The sequence below is a fragment of the Balaenoptera musculus genome, chromosome 5, assembly GCF_009873245.2.
Source record: "Balaenoptera musculus isolate JJ_BM4_2016_0621 chromosome 5, mBalMus1.pri.v3, whole genome shotgun sequence".
In the NCBI taxonomy this organism is placed as follows: domain Eukaryota; kingdom Metazoa; phylum Chordata; class Mammalia; order Artiodactyla; family Balaenopteridae; genus Balaenoptera; species Balaenoptera musculus.
In genome coordinates this window covers 99,253,737-99,272,306 of record NC_045789.1, presented here as the reverse complement: position 1 = coordinate 99,272,306, position 18,570 = coordinate 99,253,737, and the positions used below count along the sequence as shown (strand labels likewise).

Below are 18,570 nucleotides of genomic sequence, written 5' to 3'. Positions count from 1 at the left end.
ATGTCACTGTTCCAAATGCTCACCAGTACCTTGTAAACAGACTAGTCAAGTTTGCCAACCTGATTTAATAGGTTAAAATAATAAGAGATCAAATCTGACTTACTATAGATTGCCGCCGTTGTTCTACAGTAAGCTCGTCATCAGAATCACTATAATACTTTGAATAAAGATATGGTTTGTGAACATAAGCATGCCGTACACTTTTTGCTTTTCCTTCACTGGGATCATTGGTTTGAGTTTTTGTTTTGTTCTGCTTGTTCTTTTCTTCGTCTGGAAGAAAGTCAATAGAAAGATGAGCACTTCTGTCAATCAGCAATAAGATCAACATTATGCTTGATCAGCATCAGGAGGCAAAAGTAGTATCAATGTAGTTTGAGTGTGTATTTGTAGGTCTGACAGGAGAAATATCAGTATCTGAACATCCAGATATTGACATTTGTGAAGGCTATAATCCATTTATTTATTTATTTTGGCTGCACCACATGTCATGTGGAACTTCCCCAACCAGTGATTGAACCTGTGCCCCCTGCACTGGAAATGCAGAGTCTTAACCACTGGACCACCAGGTAAGTCCTCTTGACTTATTTTTTCCTTTCTTTCAGCTTCCCACATATCAAAAAGGCAAAGAAAAATTAGGCCTTATAGTTATTTATGTTTCTTTGACAAATAGTTAATCCTCATTTGTATGAAAATAGACTTGGTATGAATGCTTTACCACTATTTAATTGAACAAATTCACCTGAAGCAACACTTTAAAGTAAACTTGAGATGTTAATGACAACCTGTGATCTTTCTTTTATGGAAGAGGGAAGAATCAATAATTGGCCCTACACCAAGTATATACTAAAACCCCTGTCTACCTTAGGAAGGAGGATAAGTTCCCCATGGCACAGCAAGAAGCAAAGAAGTGGTACTAAGTACTGCTTAGTACTCTCAAAAGAGCCATTTTCTTACTTTTTGGATCCCGTACATAGAAAATCTAGTTCTGTCCAGGAAAAACCTTGAAAAGACTCAATAAAGGATCTAGAATTAAAATTTCCATTTGGCTAGAGAAAGTGGAGTGTTAACAGGATGAGAGCATTCTTCCTACATCGGTACTCAAATGACCTCATGAGGATAATTATGAACAGTGGAGATTGCTGCTAGTTCAGTTTTTTAATGGATACTAAGAAAAGAATGAAAAATGGGAGATACAGAAAAATACATCTGTGGCATTAAAACCTTCTACTTTTTCTCCCCTATGGTTTTCTCTCTAGGTATTCTATCCAAGAGATAGCAACAAAGTTACAAGATGCTACCTACAGGCAATTGCAAATAATATTCAATATTTTTGACTTTTCAAAAGGTCATAAACAATATTTAATCATGTGGTAAAGAGCAGCATAAGGTATTGATTATAAGCCCAGACACAGGTTTGAAATGGCGCTGTGCTCACTAGCTATATCACCCTGGACGAGACACCCTGTCTTGGCAACTCTGTTTCCTCACCTGCACCTATACAATAGTGTGATAACTGAGCACAGTGTCTGGAACACACTAAGTACTTAATAAGTGTTGGCTGAAAAACAAACTATATAATAAAAGAGAGGTCTGGTCTTTCTCCTCCATTCTGGGAGGTAATCTCTAAGCCTTTGGAATGCCATGCCTGAGAGGAGTGTTCTTATTTACCTAGGGTCATGGGTCAAGCCAAATTGCCTAATAGTGTGATTTAGGGTAGGAGCATTGGGTCATGGGGTATCAGTTTGACCTCCAGAGGGGCTGGAGGCTGAGGCCAGACACATGGGCAGTCAACTAGGTGTACATGATGAAGTCCCAATAAAAACTTCAGACATCAAGACTCCAGTGAGTTTCCCTGCTTGGCAATAATCTGTATACACTGTCAGATGTCAATGCCAGGAAGGGCAGTGTGTCCACACCACCACAAGGAAAGGACAATTGGGAGACAGCAGAAGCAAGAAGAAGTACAATCCTGCAGCCTGCAGAACAGAATCCACAATCACAGAAAATTAGATGAAATGAAATGGTAAAGGTATATATGTCCCAGGTAAAGGAAAAAGATAAAACCCCAGAAAAACAACTAAGTAAAGTGGAGATAGGCAATCTTCCAGTAAAAGAATTCAGGATAATGATAGTGAAGATGATCCAGGATCTTGGAAAAAGAATGGAGGCAAGGATCGAGAAGATGCAAGAAATGTTTAATAAAGACCTAAAGAACTAAAGAAAAAACAAACAGAGATGAACAATATAATAACTGAAATGAAAAAGACACCAGAAGGAATTAATAGCAAAATAAGTGAGGCAGAAGAACGGATAAGTGACCTTGAAGACAGAATGGTGGAAATCACTGCTGCGGAACAAAATAAAGAAAAAAGAATGAAAAGAAATGAAGACAGTTCTAAGAGACCTCTGGGATAACATTAAATGCACCAACATTCGCATTATAGGGGTCCCAGAGGAAGAAGAGAGAGAGAAAGGACCTGAGAAAGTATTTGAGGAGATAATTCCTAAAAACTTCCCTAACATGGGAAAGGAAACAGTCACTCAAGTCCAGGAAGCACAGAGAGTCCCAGTCAGGATAAACCCAAGGAGGAGCATGCTGAGACACACAGTATTCAAACTGACAAAATTAAAGACAAAGAAAAAATATTAAAAGCAACAAGGGAAAAATGACAAACAACATACAAGGGAATCCCCATGAAGTTATCAGCTGATATTTCAGCAGAAACTCTGCAGGCCAGAAGGGAGTGGCACGATACATTTAAAGCGATGAAAGGGAAGAACCTACAACTAAGAATACTCTACCCAGCAAGGTTCTCATTCAGATTTGACAGACAAATCAAAAGCTTCACAGACAAGCGAAAGCTAAGAGAGTTCAGCACCACCAGACCAGCTTTGCAACAAATGCTAAAGGAACTTCTCTAGGCGGGGAAGACACCAGCAACTTAAAACAATCTTGTACATACATAGACGGCTATATCAAAACTGCATGGGAACAGTAAACCCAAAAACTACTACACACACACACACACACACACACACACACACACACACACACAGAAAAAGCAACCTGAACACAACACTAAGAATGGTCATCAAACCACAGAGGAAGGGAAGAAAAAAGACCTACAAAAACAAACCCCAAACAATTAAGAAAATGGCAATAGGAACTTACACATTGATAATTACCTTAAATGTAAATGGATTAAGTGCTCCAATCGAAAGACATAGACTGCCTGAATAAATACAAAAACAAGACCAGTATATATGCTGTCTATAACAGACCCACTTCAGTCCTAGGGACATAGACTGAAAGTGAGGGGATGGAAAAAGGTATTCCACACAAATAGAGATCAAAAGAATGCTGGAGTAGAAATACTCATATCAGACAAAATAGACTTTAAAATAAAGACTGTTATAAGAGCCAAGAAGGACACTACATAATGATACAGGGATCAATTCAAGAAGAAGATATAACAATTATAAATATATATGCACCTAACATAGGAGCACATCAATATATAAGGCAAATACTAACAGCCATAAAGGGAGAAATCGACAGTAACACAATAATAGCTGGGGACTTTAACACCCCACTCTCAGCAATGCACAGATCATCCAGACAGAGATTAATAAGGAAACACAGACCTTAAATGACACATTAGACCAGAGGGACTTAATTGATATTTATAGAGCATTCCATCTAAAATCAGCAGGATTCACATTCTTCTCATGCGCACATGGAACATTCTCCAGGATTGACCACATGCTGGGCCCCAAAGAGAGCCTTGGTAAATTTAAGAAAACTGAAATCATATCAAGCATCTTTTCCAACCACAATGCTATGATATTAGAAATAAACTAAAAGAAAGAAAAACTGTAAAAAAACATAAATATGTAGAGGCTACAAAACATGCTACTAAACAACCAATGGATCACTGAAGAAATCAAAGAGGAAATAAAAAAATACCTAGAGACAAATGAAAATGACAGCAAAGATCCAAAACCTATGGGATGCAACAAAAGCAGTTCTAAGAGGGAAGTTTATAGCAATACAGTATTACCTCAGGAAAAAAGAAAAATCTCAAATAAACAACCTAACCTTACACCTAAAGCAACTAGAGAAAGAAGAACAAGCAAAACCTAAAGTCAGTAGAAGGAAAGAAATTATAAAGACCAGAGCAGAAATAAATGAAATAGAGATGAAGAAAACAATAGCAAAGATCAATGAAACTGAAAGCTGGTTCTTTGAGAAGATAAACAAAATTGATAAACCATTAGCCAGATTCATCAAGAAAAAGAGGAAGAGGACTCAAATCAATAAAATTAGAAATGAACAAGAAGTTACAACAGACACCACAGAAATACAAAGCATCCTAAGAGACTACTTCAAGCAACTGTATGCCAATAAAACGGACAATCTGGAAGAAATGGACAAATTCCTAGAAAGGTACAATCTCCCAAGACTGACCAGGAAGAAATAGAAAATATGAACAGACTGATCACAAGTACTCAAATTGAAACTGTGATTAAAAAACTCCCAACAAACAAAAGTCCAAGACCAAATGGCTTCACAGGTGAATTCTATGAAACATTTACAAAAGAGTTAACACCTATCTTTCTGAAATTGTTCCAAAAAATTGCAGATGGAGGAAAACGCCCAAACTCATTGTATGAGGCCACCATCACCCTGATACCAAAACCAGACAAAGATATCACAAAAAAAGAAAATTACAGGCCAATATCACTGATGAACGTAGATGTAAAAATCCTTAAAATACTAGCAATCTTGAATCTAACAGTATATTAAAAGGATCATACACCATGATCAAGTAGGATTCATCCCAGGGTTACAAGGATTTTTTAATATCTGCAAATCAATCAATGTGATACAAGAACAAATTGAAGAGTAAAAACCATATGATTATCTTAATAGATGCAGAAGAAGCTTTTGACAAAATCCAACACCCATTTATGATAAAAAAAACTCTCCAGAAAGTGGGCACAGATGGAACATACCTCAACATAATAAAAGCCATATACATAAACCTACAGTTAACATCATACTTAGCGGTGAAAAGCTAAAAGCATTTCCTCTAAGATCAGGAACAAGACAAGGATGTCCGCTTTCGCCACTTTTATTCAACATAGTTTCGGAAGTCCTAGCAATGGCAATCAGAAAATAAGTAAAAGGAATCCAAATTGGAAAAGAAGAAGTTGAACTGACTGTCTGCAGATGATATGATACTATATGTATAAAATCCTAAAGACGCTACCAGAAAACTACTAGAGCTCATCAATGAATTTCGTAAAGTCGCAGGTTACAAAATTAATACACAGCAATCTCTTGCATTTCTATACACTAACAACAAAAGGTCAGAAAGAGAAATTCAAGAAACAATCCCACTTAACATCGCATCAAAAAGAATAATATGCGTAGAAATAAACCTACTTAAGGAGACAAAAGACCTGCACTCCAAAAACTATAAGACGCTGATGAAAGAAATCAAAGATGACACAAACAGATGGAAAGATATACCACATTCTTGGACTGGGAGAATCAATATTGTCAAAATGACTATACTACTCAAGGCAATCTACAGATTCAACGCAATCCCTATCAAATTACCAATAGCATTTTTCACAGAACTAAAACAAACACTCTTAAAATATGTATGGAGACAAAAGAGACCCCGAAATGCCAAAGCAATCTTGAGAAAGAAAATTGGAGCTGGAAGAATCAGGCACCCTGACTTCAAACTATATTACAAAGCTCTAGTCATCAGAACAGTATGGTACTGACACAAAAATAGAACTATAGATCAATGGAACAGGATAGAAAGCCCCGAGATAAACCCATGCACCTGTGGTCAATTAATCTACAACAAAAGAGGCAAGATTACACAATGGAGGAAGGACAGTCTCTTCAATAAATGGTGCTGGGAAAACTGGACAGCTACATGTAAAAAAATGAAATTATAACAGTCTTTTAACACCATACACAAAAATAAACTCAGAATGGGTTAAAGACCTTAATGTGAGACCATACACTGCAAAACTCTTAGAGGAAAACAGGCAGAACACTCTCTGACATAAACTGCAGTAATATCTTTTTCAATCCATCTTCCAGAGTAATGGAAATAAAAACAAATATAAATAAATGGGACCTAATTAAATTTAAGAGCTTTTGCACAGCAAAGGAAACCACAAACAAAATGAAAAGACAATCAGAGATTGGGAGAAAATATTTTCAAATGATGTGAGTGACAAGGGATCTGTCTCCAAAATTTATAATCAGCTCATGTGGCCTAATATCATCAAAACAAACAACCCAATTGACAAATGGGCAGAAGACTTAAATAGATATTTCTCCAAAGAAGACATACAGATGGCCAAGAGGCACATGAAAAGATATTCAACATCACTAATTATTAGAGAAATGCAAATCAAAACTACAATGAGATATTACCTCACACCACCAGGCCATCATCAAAAAATCCACAAACAATAAATGCTGGAGAGGGTGTGGAGAGAAGGGAACCCTCCTACACTGTTGGTGGGAATATAAACTGATGCAGCCACTATGGAGAACAGTATGGAGGTTCCCTAAGAAACTAAAAACAGAGCTGGCATATGATCCTGCAATCCCACTCCTGGGCATATACCTGTACAAAAACATGGTCTGGAAGGATAAATTCACCCCAACGTTCATTGCAACGTTGTTTACAATAGCCGAGACATGGAAGCAAACTAAATGTCCACTGACAGAAGAATGGATAAAGAAGATGTGGTACATATATACAATGGATTATTACTCAGCCATTAAATAGAATGAAATAATGCCATTTGCAGCAACATGGATGGACCTAGAGATTGTCATACTGAGTGAAGTAAGTCAGACAGAGAAAGAGAAATATAGCATGATATCGCTTATATGCAGAATCTAAAAAAAAAAAATGATACAAATGAACTTATTTACAAAACAGAAACAGACTTTCAGACTTAGAGAACGAACTTATGCTTACCAGGGGGGGAAGAATGGGGGGGAGGGATAGTTAGGGAGTTTGGGATTTCCATGTACACACAGCTATATTTAAAATGGATAACCAACAAGGACCTACTGTATAGCACAGGGAACTCTGTTCAATATTCTGTAAGAATCTAATTGGGAAAAGAATTTGGAAAAGAATAGATACATGTATAACTGAATCACTTTGTTGTACACCTGAAACTAACACAACATTGTTAATCAACTATACTCCAATATAAAATAAAATGTTAAAAAAAAATATCCTGGGCTTCCCTGGTGGTGCAGTGGTTGAGAGTCTGCCTGCTAATGCAGGGGACACGGGTTCGAGCCCTGGTCTGGGAGGATCCCACATGCCGCGGAGCAATTGGGCCCGTGAGCCACAATTACTGAGCCTGCGCGTCTGGAGCCTGTGCTCCGTAACAGGAGAGGCCGCGATAGTGAGAGGCCCGCACACCGCGATGAGGAGTGGCCCCCGCTTGCCACAACTAGAGAAAGCCCTCGCACAGAAACGAAGACCCAACACAGCCAAAAATAAATAAATAAATAAATAAATTAAAAAAAAAAAAAAAATATCCTGTGATAAACCATAATAGAAAGCAATATGAAAAAGAATGTATATGTATGTATAACTGAATCACTTTGCTGTGCAGTAGAAATTAACCCAACATTGTAAATCAACTATACTTTAATAAAATAAATTTAAAAAAAAAAAAGAAAGGACAAGTGGAAGCTCTGTGTTTGAACTTTGCCAGACTCTATAGCCTATGTGCCTCTTCCCTTGGCTGATTTTAATCTGTGCCCCTTAGCTGTAATAAACCATAACTATGAGTTTAACAACTTTCAATGAGCTCTGTGAGTCCTTCTAGTGATTACCAAACCTAAAGGTGGTCTTGGGGACTCCGAATTTGCAATTGGTGTCAAACATGAGGGCAGTCTTGTGGACTGTGCCACTGACACATGGCATATTCGTACAAGATCTCATCTTTTACAATAATCCTAGGGAATGGAGTTAAGAGATAGAGAACCAAGGCTTGCTGAGGTTTAGTAACTTACCTAGCTTGCTCAGACAGACAACCTCGGGGCTGGGACTCAGGGACAAATCTTCCAACTATAAAGTCCCGTGCTCTTGCCACTATACCACACTGTCTTTCGTGATACAGCCGTCTGAATATACAAATACTGCTCAATGGGAAGCTTCACAAAGGCATTATTAAGTAAAATGCTTTACCATCTGATGTAATCTCTCCTTCTTCCATGCTATCAGACATTACAACTTCCTCCTCAGTGTCTTCTTCAAAAGATGAAAGGTCACTGGTGTGGACAGAGCTAACTGTGATGTCTGTAAGTCCATCCACATCAGAATCTATCACAGAGAAATCTTCAAGAAGAAAATAAAACATAGAAAATAAATCATCTTGTTATATAAGAATACACACAGCACCCAATTCCTAAATTACATTTAAAACTTTCTGGTTTAAATACTGTCAAAGAACTTCAACTTCAGAAATAATCTCTCACCATTAGTAACTAATATCAAATAAGGTACAGTTGTTTGCAGAAAATACAAAGGCAAACTATTATCCTGTAAAATTAATGAAACTCATAATTCATGGTCTGAATAATATAAACAAAGGAAATTTTAAGTAAGGAACTGAAAGTATGTACTATCTAATATTTTAAAGATTATGAATTAAGTTGCTTGGAATAATGTATATGAATAAATTACAAGAGTTACATTATAAGGTTTAGAACTTCTCTGTTCGTTTACTTTGTGAATTGGTACATTAGTATAGAAAAGAAATATACAAATGTTTATTGCTCATCTTTTAGCAAAGAGCATATGAGTTTTCAGGCTTTTAAAACACACGTATCAAGTACATTTTATCAAAATTTGAAGGCAAATTTGATGTGCCCCCAGTGGACACTCATTTGTTCTTTAAACTGTTGTTGATTTTTCCAAGTTTTTACCTTCTTTGGTCCCTTCGCTGGTTTTAGCTTTATTATTGTTTTTTTCTGAAGGAAGTTTTGAACATTCTACTTCTTTATCCTTTGCTTGTTTTTCATCTTTTACTTTTTGGACATCTTCACTCCTTTTTGAGTGATCAAATTTCTTTTCAGTCTTTTCCTTCTTTTCTTTCTTTCTTTCTCCCTTTTCATTGCTGTCTGGCTTCTTTTCACCTTTGTCTGTTGATTTATTTTTTTGGTCACTGCTTTCTTGTTGAACATCCTTATTTAGCAGAACTGAACTATTACTTTCTTTTATGTGATTTTTAATTTCTTCAACTGGACAAGGGAGATCACTAAATTCTTCAGACTTAGGGACTGTTTCCTGTCCTTCCCCTGCAGAGTCAGGTGTAGATTTTTCTTTATCAGCCGTGTCCTCTGAAGTTCTCTCTTTCTCAACAGTAGTCTCAGTGCTTGGCTGAGATGGGAGTTTTTTGGATATTCTCTCACTGGTCTTTGCATTTGACATTTCTGTCGAAGCCCTGGCAGCACTAGCTTCTTGGTTAAGAGAAGTGATGGTTTCCAAGATTGACATGGCATCACTGGCCACATTCGCACTGGGCCCAGGGGCAGGGACACCTTCGAGGGAAAGACATATTTTAGAATAAATTTATGCAGAAGGTAAACCGCTCTGCTGAATCAAGGTCACTTGCCACTGTCATCTTCATATGACACATACACCTTTAGACTTTCAGGTACTGGTGCTAGTATTTAACACATTCTAAATTCTCTACCTCTGTAATACAGTATATTAGGAAAGGCACCAGCAAATGTGAGACTAGTCTAGTTCTCAGAAAAAGGATGTGTTTTCTAATTATTTTAATTATCCCCTCTATTGAAACACACACACACACACACACACACACACACACACACACAAACACTACATTACTAAAATGCTTATCATTAAAAAAAAAATGTTATGCCAGTTGAAGAATCTGGGTGATAATTAAAATAAATATAATTTCACTAGAGTAGCCAAATAGATAAATGTTTTAAAGAACTAAATACCCCTAACTTGATACTCAGTTCAAGAAGGAAAGCAATGGAACTGAGCAAGAGTAAAAGCAAAGCACCTTGTGTAACGATGGAAGAGTCTGGTTTCTCATCATCGGGGGCTGTGCTGCCACCTGTTTCCTCTTTGTGATTTAGTGTGGCCAAAAACTCATGCACAGCTTTCTCCACCTGAGGTCTGAATGTGTGGTTAATCTTTGGATCCACAACCTGAGAAATAATTCTGTCAATACCAGACTCCAACATTCCTGATCTGAAACACAGGGTAATTTACAGAAAGGTGAAAAAGATAATACTACATTATTTGCATTAATTACTTTTAAGTAAAGCCATATCTATTACATATATGTTCAACCTTAAATTGCCTCCAATCCATTCACTTGGAATATACAGAAAGAATACCCAAAAGAAAATACGTTTCACAATACAGTGGCATTTAATACACCATACTGCAAAAAAATATGTAAACTTCCCACCACTGTGTCACCAGTGGAAATACTAAGGCAGACAGAACAAAAGCAAAACAAAATACCCTTAGAACTAGACACAGCACATTACCTAAAGCCCAGGCTTGTAGGTGATGCTTATCTTACCTCAATCCTGCCCATGGCTTATCTCACTAAATGACCTTAGTGATCATTTAGTGATAGGAATAAATGATCATTAAAGCTGAGCTCTGGGTATAAAATAAATCTATGGATTCTGCAACCTCTTTTTTTTTTTTGACCAGAAAAATGTAAGCCTCTTGTAAGTATTAGAGCCTCCAGGAAAACTGAAGAATATACACAAAGTATAATTTTACCAAACTTACAAAAAAGGAAAAAAAAAAAGAAAAAGAAAGAAAACTTTAGAAGAACAAAAATAAAACTTAAGACTTCTGGCCTTCTTTTTATTATCTTCTTGCTATAAAAACTAAATGATGTATTCATTCAACAATTATGTTCCAAGTGTCATCTACACAACAGGCACCATGCTAGCCACTGGGCCACTACAAATCAGACCTGGTCCCTGTTCTGGTGGGAGAGAGAGACACAAACAAAATACAACATGATAGGCACTAGAACACACCATACGCTGTAGGAAAACAGTAGGATATTATTATTTTTAGCTATGTCTGAGATTATTTGCAAAAGCTTTCCTAAGGAAAGCTTGATTTCCAGAGAAGAGAAGGGGAAGAAAGTGCACAAAGAAATATCATACATAAGAGACAGAGGAGCAAAAGGGACAGTAAAGTCTGAACTGTGCAGAAAATCACAAAGTCGTCTGAGCAAAATAAGATGACATGAATTTATCTGAAGAAACACACTTCCACCTTGTTCCTTTCTAACAAAGAACCTGAGGAGTCACAGTTCCCTGGATAGAGTTGGGAGAGCGTGGTGCTTGCTGGTCTTCTGCAGCTCCGAGGCCTCAAGCTCTCCCTGCATAGCGGGTGAGGTGTCTCTCCTTATACTTTGCAATGCTATTTCTGAGTGCAGCGCTGCCTGGAGTGCAGGATGGATGTGATTTTCATTTCCTGAGGCACCTCGCAGCCCTGGGATACTATAATTCCACTTATGTGGGCCATAGAGAAAAATGAGTCAACGCTGCCCAAAGTAGGTAACCTGCTTTCTGAAGTTCTAAGATATGATACAAAAAAAAAAAAAAAAAAATCCTGAAAACATTGTTGTTGCATCTTAGAGGTGTCTTTAAAATGTAGCAGGTGGAAAAGAAGCAATGACAAGCAATCTGAAAAACGTTTTGATTTAAGGCACAAGCACAAAGGCACAAAATAAAAAATAAAACCCACCCACCTCCAAATTACTGCTTCAGTCTCTTTCCCTGATGCTTATGTTCTGGGCCCTTGTGTACTTTCGTCTACTCTCACTCAGAGGTCAGCTCTGATCTTAAAAATGTATGCATATAGCTGATTCACTCTGTTATACAGCAGAAACTAACACAACATTGTAAAGCAATTATACTCCAATACAGATGTTAAAGGAAAAACAAAAACAAAAACGGAGGCCAGTGCTAGCGACCACATTGCTCTTCGTGGGCTCACTTCATTGAGGTGTGGCCAGAGCTGCCACACCAGAGGGAGGAGAAGTCACACTTCTAGGTCCAAGGGCAAAGCCAAAATGCCAGTAGCTGGCACTGCCTTGGTTAAAGCTACTTCCTTGTCTTCCTTTTAAACACTGTACAGTTAAGGTCATTATTTCTGAGCTCCCTAGCATTTTTAGGTTCTGTTGTACAAACGAATGCATAAATAGAATAAAATAAAACTTTTTTCCATCTACTGAGTTGGCAGATTGGCTATTAAGCTGAACCATCCAAAACTGCTGATATTAGACTGTTCTGTCCTACAAAAATGGCAATTGTAGATGGTTCAATCTAACAGAGTCAACTGAGTATTTCTCAAAGTATATGTAAGAAAAACTGTCTGAAATTGTATTTATAGGTGATAGTCCATCCTTATACCATTAGTTAGACACAACTAGTCTTTTTCTTTTAAGAAACTTTAACATGTTATTTAAGAGACATAAATTTACTAATGGAATTTAAATAAGAGAACAGTTCTATGAAAAATAAGTAACAGAGCTAGAAAAAAATATACAGCTATCACAGTAAGAGCAATGCCCATATTACCCAAGAGACAGCTATTTCCCCTGTTCTAAAATGTCTCTAGAGGAGAGTCCTCATCACCCATAGGTGGACTGCTGTAGTGTTAATTGCTGACAGTCACAAGAACCCTCTGCTGATGTGCCCAGCAATCCCTCACCAAACAAGATTCTGTGAAAACAATGCCTTATATTGGTACAACAATTTTAAGTGCTTGATTTTACATGGGCACGATTGAGTTTAGTTCCCTTTGAAGAACAGAATAAATGACTGTTTCCCTACTTTATAGGTTCTGTATGCTAAGGAGTAAATTCCAGGAAATTTGCCTTCCATTTAGTCTCTCAATATATGGAAAAAAAAAAAAAAAAAGAATCCAAGACTCTCCCCTTCCGCTTTTAAAGCAATGTCATCCTTTGTGAGAGGGAAGCAGATATGCAAATTGTTGTGGGACAGTGCTCTGCAAGTGTGGACAGTGTCAGTAAGCTTCCCTCCCCCATCCCACCCTTAGCCTCCCACCCCCCTACTATTTTGGTTATTGTTCTCCTGAAGGTCTGGAAATGAGTAACCCCCCCAGGCCTGCCACCCAACAGGAAAGGCTTTGACTTTTTCCCAAAAGGTATTATTATGCAGCCCTCTAATGGCATCTTTCATCTTACCTGGACTCTTTTACAGGTTCCTGAACATCCTTTAAAATGCAGACAACAAAGCTATTGTCAAATTTCCCTCTTCTCTTATTTACTAGGACACAGAGTCTGAGCCCCGAGGCTCCTAGTATCTAGTATTACCTGTGGCTAAATGGGTCTTTGAGTCAGAGTGTAAAGTTTTATTTGTGGGGCTTCCTGTGGGTGGAACTATCAATGGAGTAGCACAGTAGGTAGGTTTGCAAGGTTCCTGAGGGACAAGAGGGAATTAAGAGGTAACAACTGTAGGGACTTCCCTGGTGGCGCAGTGGTTAAGAGTCCACCTGCCAATGCAGGGGACATGGATTTGAATCCTGGTCTGGGAGGATCTCACATGCTGCGGAGCAGCTGGGCACGTGTGCCACAACTACTGAAGTCCGTGCACCTAGAGCCCGTGCTCTGCAACAAGAGAAGCCATCGCAATGAGAAGCCCGCACATCGCAAGGAAGAGTAACCCCCGCTTGCCGCAACTAGAGAAAGCCGACGTGCAGCAACAAAGACCCAACACAGCCAAGAATAAATAAATAAAATAAATAAATAAATAAAAGAGGTAACAGCTGTAAAAACATTTGTTTAACTGTTTAAAAGCCACATTTTGTAAATATTTGTCAAGGCAGGGAGACTAAGGCAGTTTTTAAACAATGTAGTCACTTTTTTGGGGTGTGAAGCAGGGATAGAGGGTCCAAGTCTTCTTGTCTTGGCAAATACTTATATTCAAGAACAAGATAATATTGTTAATCTGCTTTTGGAGGAATAAATATGATTTTTTTAGGTCCCTCTAAACATTCCAGCTTTTCTTACTCTCTTTATGTTTACCAAAAACGACTCCGACATGTCTAAATGCACTTCTCCCACCTTTTTTAGATATGTCATCATTAAAAAGCACAGGTAAAATCACAGTAAAATGCAAGAAAAAAGAAAAAAGAAAAAGCGAGGGGCAATATTAGAACACAGAAGACACAGCCTCAAATCAGGGAAAAATGTTTTAATTTCAGTGACCTTTAATGTCTTTATTTGTAAATCAGGAATAATAAAGCCTGCTCTTTTAGGGCCAAGAGAATAATTGTGAATGTAACTGTATAGGATATATGTACCAATCTGGCATTAACCATCTATTCATATCATATCTAGAGGGTTTTATTTTTTTTTTTGAAGTCACGTTGTCATTCCCTTCCCTCAATATTTCCAAAGGTCTACAGGAGAAATCAGACTGTTAAATTTATGGGGGAAATGTGAAGTGATTAGAGCCTACTCTAAAATCACACTGTATCATAATATAAAGTAGTCACACCAAACTTGACAAAAATTATCACCAGGTGAACAAACTTCTGCACAATGTCTCTGCTTTCAGGCAAAGTATATGGTGACATTCGCAAGCCCTTGTAGAAACTCTGCAATTCTGAGGCTTACTTGAGCACTTGCTGTCGAATATTGTTTCTTAGCTGGTTCTTATTGAGGTGCGGACTCCACGTATGAGTTGCTAAGTGGTTTGCAACAAAGTTGTCAACACGTTGTCTCAGATTCTGATAGGCAGGCTAGAAAGAAAGAAGAAAAAAGACATAAATGTTAAAAATCTCCGCTGTTACACAATATCGATAGTCTCAGGAATTTGAGTATCTTTAACAATGTTAAACATTTCTTAGATTACAGTGTCAATGTGGCAACAAAGTTTCACAGTTTATGACAATACTGCTTCAGGATAATTTCAGAGTCATTCAAATACCATTTATTTTGTCTAAGACAGTATGTTTGGAGATGAGGAATACAAAGAAGACAGACTTACCTCCTATTTACAGACAAGGGACTAGAAAATAAGATACCAATAAGTGTTACTGTTAGATGATTTGGAGCAAAGAAAGGGAGAGGAGCAGAGAAAGAAAGCCTTCATTGAGAACGCAGCACCTGAGTTTCACAACGCAGCTGGGACTAGGAAAGGCAGGCCTTGCAGGTACACCCAACAATATAAGGGCAAGTGGATGAGAAAACGTGGGGTCAGGAGCATTAGGGAGCCCCCCACATTGTTAAATCCAATTTGGATAGAAAAGAGACTACAAAAAAGCAGAGAAATGAAGTTGGAGACAGAGCTTGGGGCCAGGGCCTGGAAGGATTTGGGGACCTGTATACGAAGTCTGGAATTATGGGATAGAGAACGGGAACCCACAACACATATGAGCAGAGTGATATGTGATAGCTGAGCTTTCTGATGAAAACTTTCTGATAAATTAAAAGCTTTCTGATAAAGCTTTTAATCTTCCTACGGTGAAAGAGTAAAGAGACACAAAATATACTCAGGAAAGGATGCAATGACTAGAATAATAAAGGTCTGTACTGGGGTGGCAAAAACGGGCTGAAAGACATGGATTCGAGAGAAATTATGAAGTGGCAATCACTGGAGCTAGGCATTAAATTTGATGTAGATCACCAGTTCGTAACTGGAAGCAATTGTTGCCCCCCTCACCCCCCCGGGGTTGGGGGGGGACATCTGGCAACGTCCGGAGACATTTTTGATTCTCACAGCTGAGGGGAGTTGCTTCTGGCATCCGGTGTGTCGAGGGCAGGGATGCTGCTGAATATCCTACAGTGCACGGGACAGACCCCCACAGCAAAGAACTATCCAGCCCAAAGTGTCAGCTGTGCTAGCGCTGAGCACTCCTGACATAAGGGAAGCAGGAGAAAGGACACATACTATGTCATCTCATCTTAAAAGGATGCTGCCTAGAAGGAATGTTTGACCACTCAGTCAGGACTGCATGCTTCGTTCCTCCAAGCTGTCCCCCGCATCTCATGCTGTTTATACCTTTCTTTTACGTGGCTCTTAACGTAGATGAGTTTGCGTGTTCCGAATGATTTTAAGCAAAACTGTACAGCCTCGTCTTCTGCTATTTGCTCCCTTACCCTTCAAAGCTTATTCTCTAGTGGTAAGTTCTCATGCCTTCAATCTTGTGCACCTACCATTCTTTCTCCCTGTCCATTTGGCAAACTTCTCGCTTTTGGAGTTCACCCAAATCTGTGAAGTCATCCTGACACCCAAGGTAGGCTTCTGTGGCCCTTCTCCCACGTACTAACTGTCTCCTATACATACTGTCATTCAAGGAATTCTTGTGTTGTACTGCATTTTTGGGGAGAGGGGGAATATTTATCTCCCTACTGAAATGTAAGCCTGCTCCTCCCACTCTTTCAATCTTTGTTTCCACACACCTTTTCACACTGCTAGGCAGATAAGCAACTGAAAAGTAGTTGTCAGGTGAGATGACTGGGTAACTATCTAGGTAACACAGATGATAAAGATTTTATCCCTTTGTGACACCCCTTCATCTCTTCCGATTTCCAGACTTTTGCTAATACCTATGTTCAATCCTACCAAAAACGGTCTCATGATCATTTTTCATGTTCTTCTCCATTTATCCAAAACCAATGTGAATGAAAATTAATTTTCTCCCCAATGATTCTAAAACATAATTCTTCTTCGCAGTATTCCCAAATCTCAGAAACAGTTAGGCTCGAACATCACAACAAATTTAGCTCTCTAGTTGCCCCATAAAACAAGCTTCAATTTGAACTACAACAGGTAATTCTCCTGGTTTCTAAGTTCTACTTTAGGTAAAAAGCCTAGTGACTAGAGAAATATTTTAGATTCCATTACTCTTCTGGGAATAGCTATCTATCTCTTCTTCCTTCTCCAGCGCTCCGGGTCAAAAGCCTTGATGTCCTCCTTGCTTCCTCCCTTTCTCTTCCACCCCTCTTCCAGAACCATCAGCAAATCCTGTCAGCATTAGCATCAAAAAACAGCCAGAACCTGACCACTTCCCTCCTGCTTCACTGCTACCACTCTGGTCCAGAGCATTCTCATCTCCTTTCTAGATTATTGTTGCTGACCTCCCTGCGTTACCCTTGCTCGTCTGAAGTCTGTTTTCCACAGTGCAGCTAGTGCCAATCTTCTAAAATTAGGGTAACCATATAATTTATTGTCCAAACCAGATCATGACTGGGTGCAAAGGGGACACTGTTAATAATTATACGAGGTCAAGCTATCTAAAATGAAAGTCAGATCATGTCCTTCTTCTGCCCAACTCCTGCCAGTGGCTTCTCAGCTCCAGTAAATGCCAAACTCTTACAAAGGCTTCCAAGGCCTGACAGATCTGTGAAGGGAGGGAGGGAGGGAGGGAGGGGCAATTCTACCTCACCTCCTGTCACTTTCTCCCGCAGCAGGTTCTGCCTTAGGCCTTCCGCACTTGCTGTGGTCTCCACCTGGAACCCTCAGCCCTGATAGCTGGACAGCTCCTTCAGTTATGGCTCAAATGTCATCTCATTGAAATCTACCCTGAACAACTTACTCAAAACACATCAGCAATCCTTTCCACCCTCATCCTGCTTTCTTTCTTCCATAGAACCTCTCACATATTATTTATTGTCTGTTTTTCTCTGCCAGGATTCAAGCTCCATATAAGCAGGGACTTTTTGTTCACTGCTCTATCCCTGGCACCTAAAACAATGCCTGGTACATAATAAGTATTTGTTGGGTGAATAAACTTATATACCTCTGTCTTTGATTTTCCTTTTGAATCTAAAAAGAAATAGACAATAATCATAGTGACCAGGAGCCATTTATAACTGAGAAAGTATCCAAAAATTGGCCTTTACCACCTGGGGTGAAAGATGCCATATTTACTTGGTCAGTGAGCTCCCTGCCTGGGACCGAAAGATGGGCCTCTCATGATTTTCCCTCCTCATGCTCTACTCAGTGCAAAGGGGTCAGAATGGCTTTGTAACCTCTCAGCTTGCTCCAGGGGTCTGGGAACTGGTAGTCTACAGCAGAGGAGCCTCAGCATTAGGTGGATCTGATGGCTGTATGTTAATGTGAACATGTGCATTTTCCTTAGTTTGATTAGATTGTCAAAGAAAGCACTGCGCTTCCCTCCTTCCCGCCCAAGAAATGTTTTAAGACTCCACTTTGAGAGGATCTGGCAGGGATATTACAGATACAACAATAACACTCAGTGGGGATGGGGAAGAAGAAAAAGTTGAGCCTTAGACATTGCAGCCCCCTCGCCCCCACCATCAGCATATTAAATTTTCAATCTGCATACACAATAACACACAGATTTGTAGGTTTCTGAGAACAGCAAAGTGAAATTTTTACTTGCCGGATACAAATAACCGGCTTTATTTAGTTGGGTAACATTTACTTGGCCATGTCCTTTGAAAGGAAGGAAGGGAAGAAGGGAGGGAGGGAGGGAGGAAGGAAGGAAG

General features: G+C 38.8%; 1 protein-coding gene across 1 annotated transcript in view; it reads right to left on the bottom strand.

Annotated features, from left to right (window-relative positions):
- The window catches only part of BOD1L1 (biorientation of chromosomes in cell division 1 like 1), a 55,363-nt gene that overhangs the window by 34,925 nt on the left and 1,868 nt on the right, over positions 1-18,570 (bottom strand). Inside the window, exons 2-6 of the mRNA XM_036852638.1 lie at positions 14,731-14,855; positions 10,108-10,298; positions 8,996-9,610; positions 8,256-8,405; positions 104-270 (exon numbers count right to left, since the gene is read on the bottom strand). Of these exons, the coding sequence (XP_036708533.1) occupies positions 104-270; positions 8,256-8,405; positions 8,996-9,610; positions 10,108-10,298; positions 14,731-14,855 (1,248 nt within the window). The remainder of the gene's footprint in view (positions 1-103; positions 271-8,255; positions 8,406-8,995; positions 9,611-10,107; positions 10,299-14,730; positions 14,856-18,570) is intronic.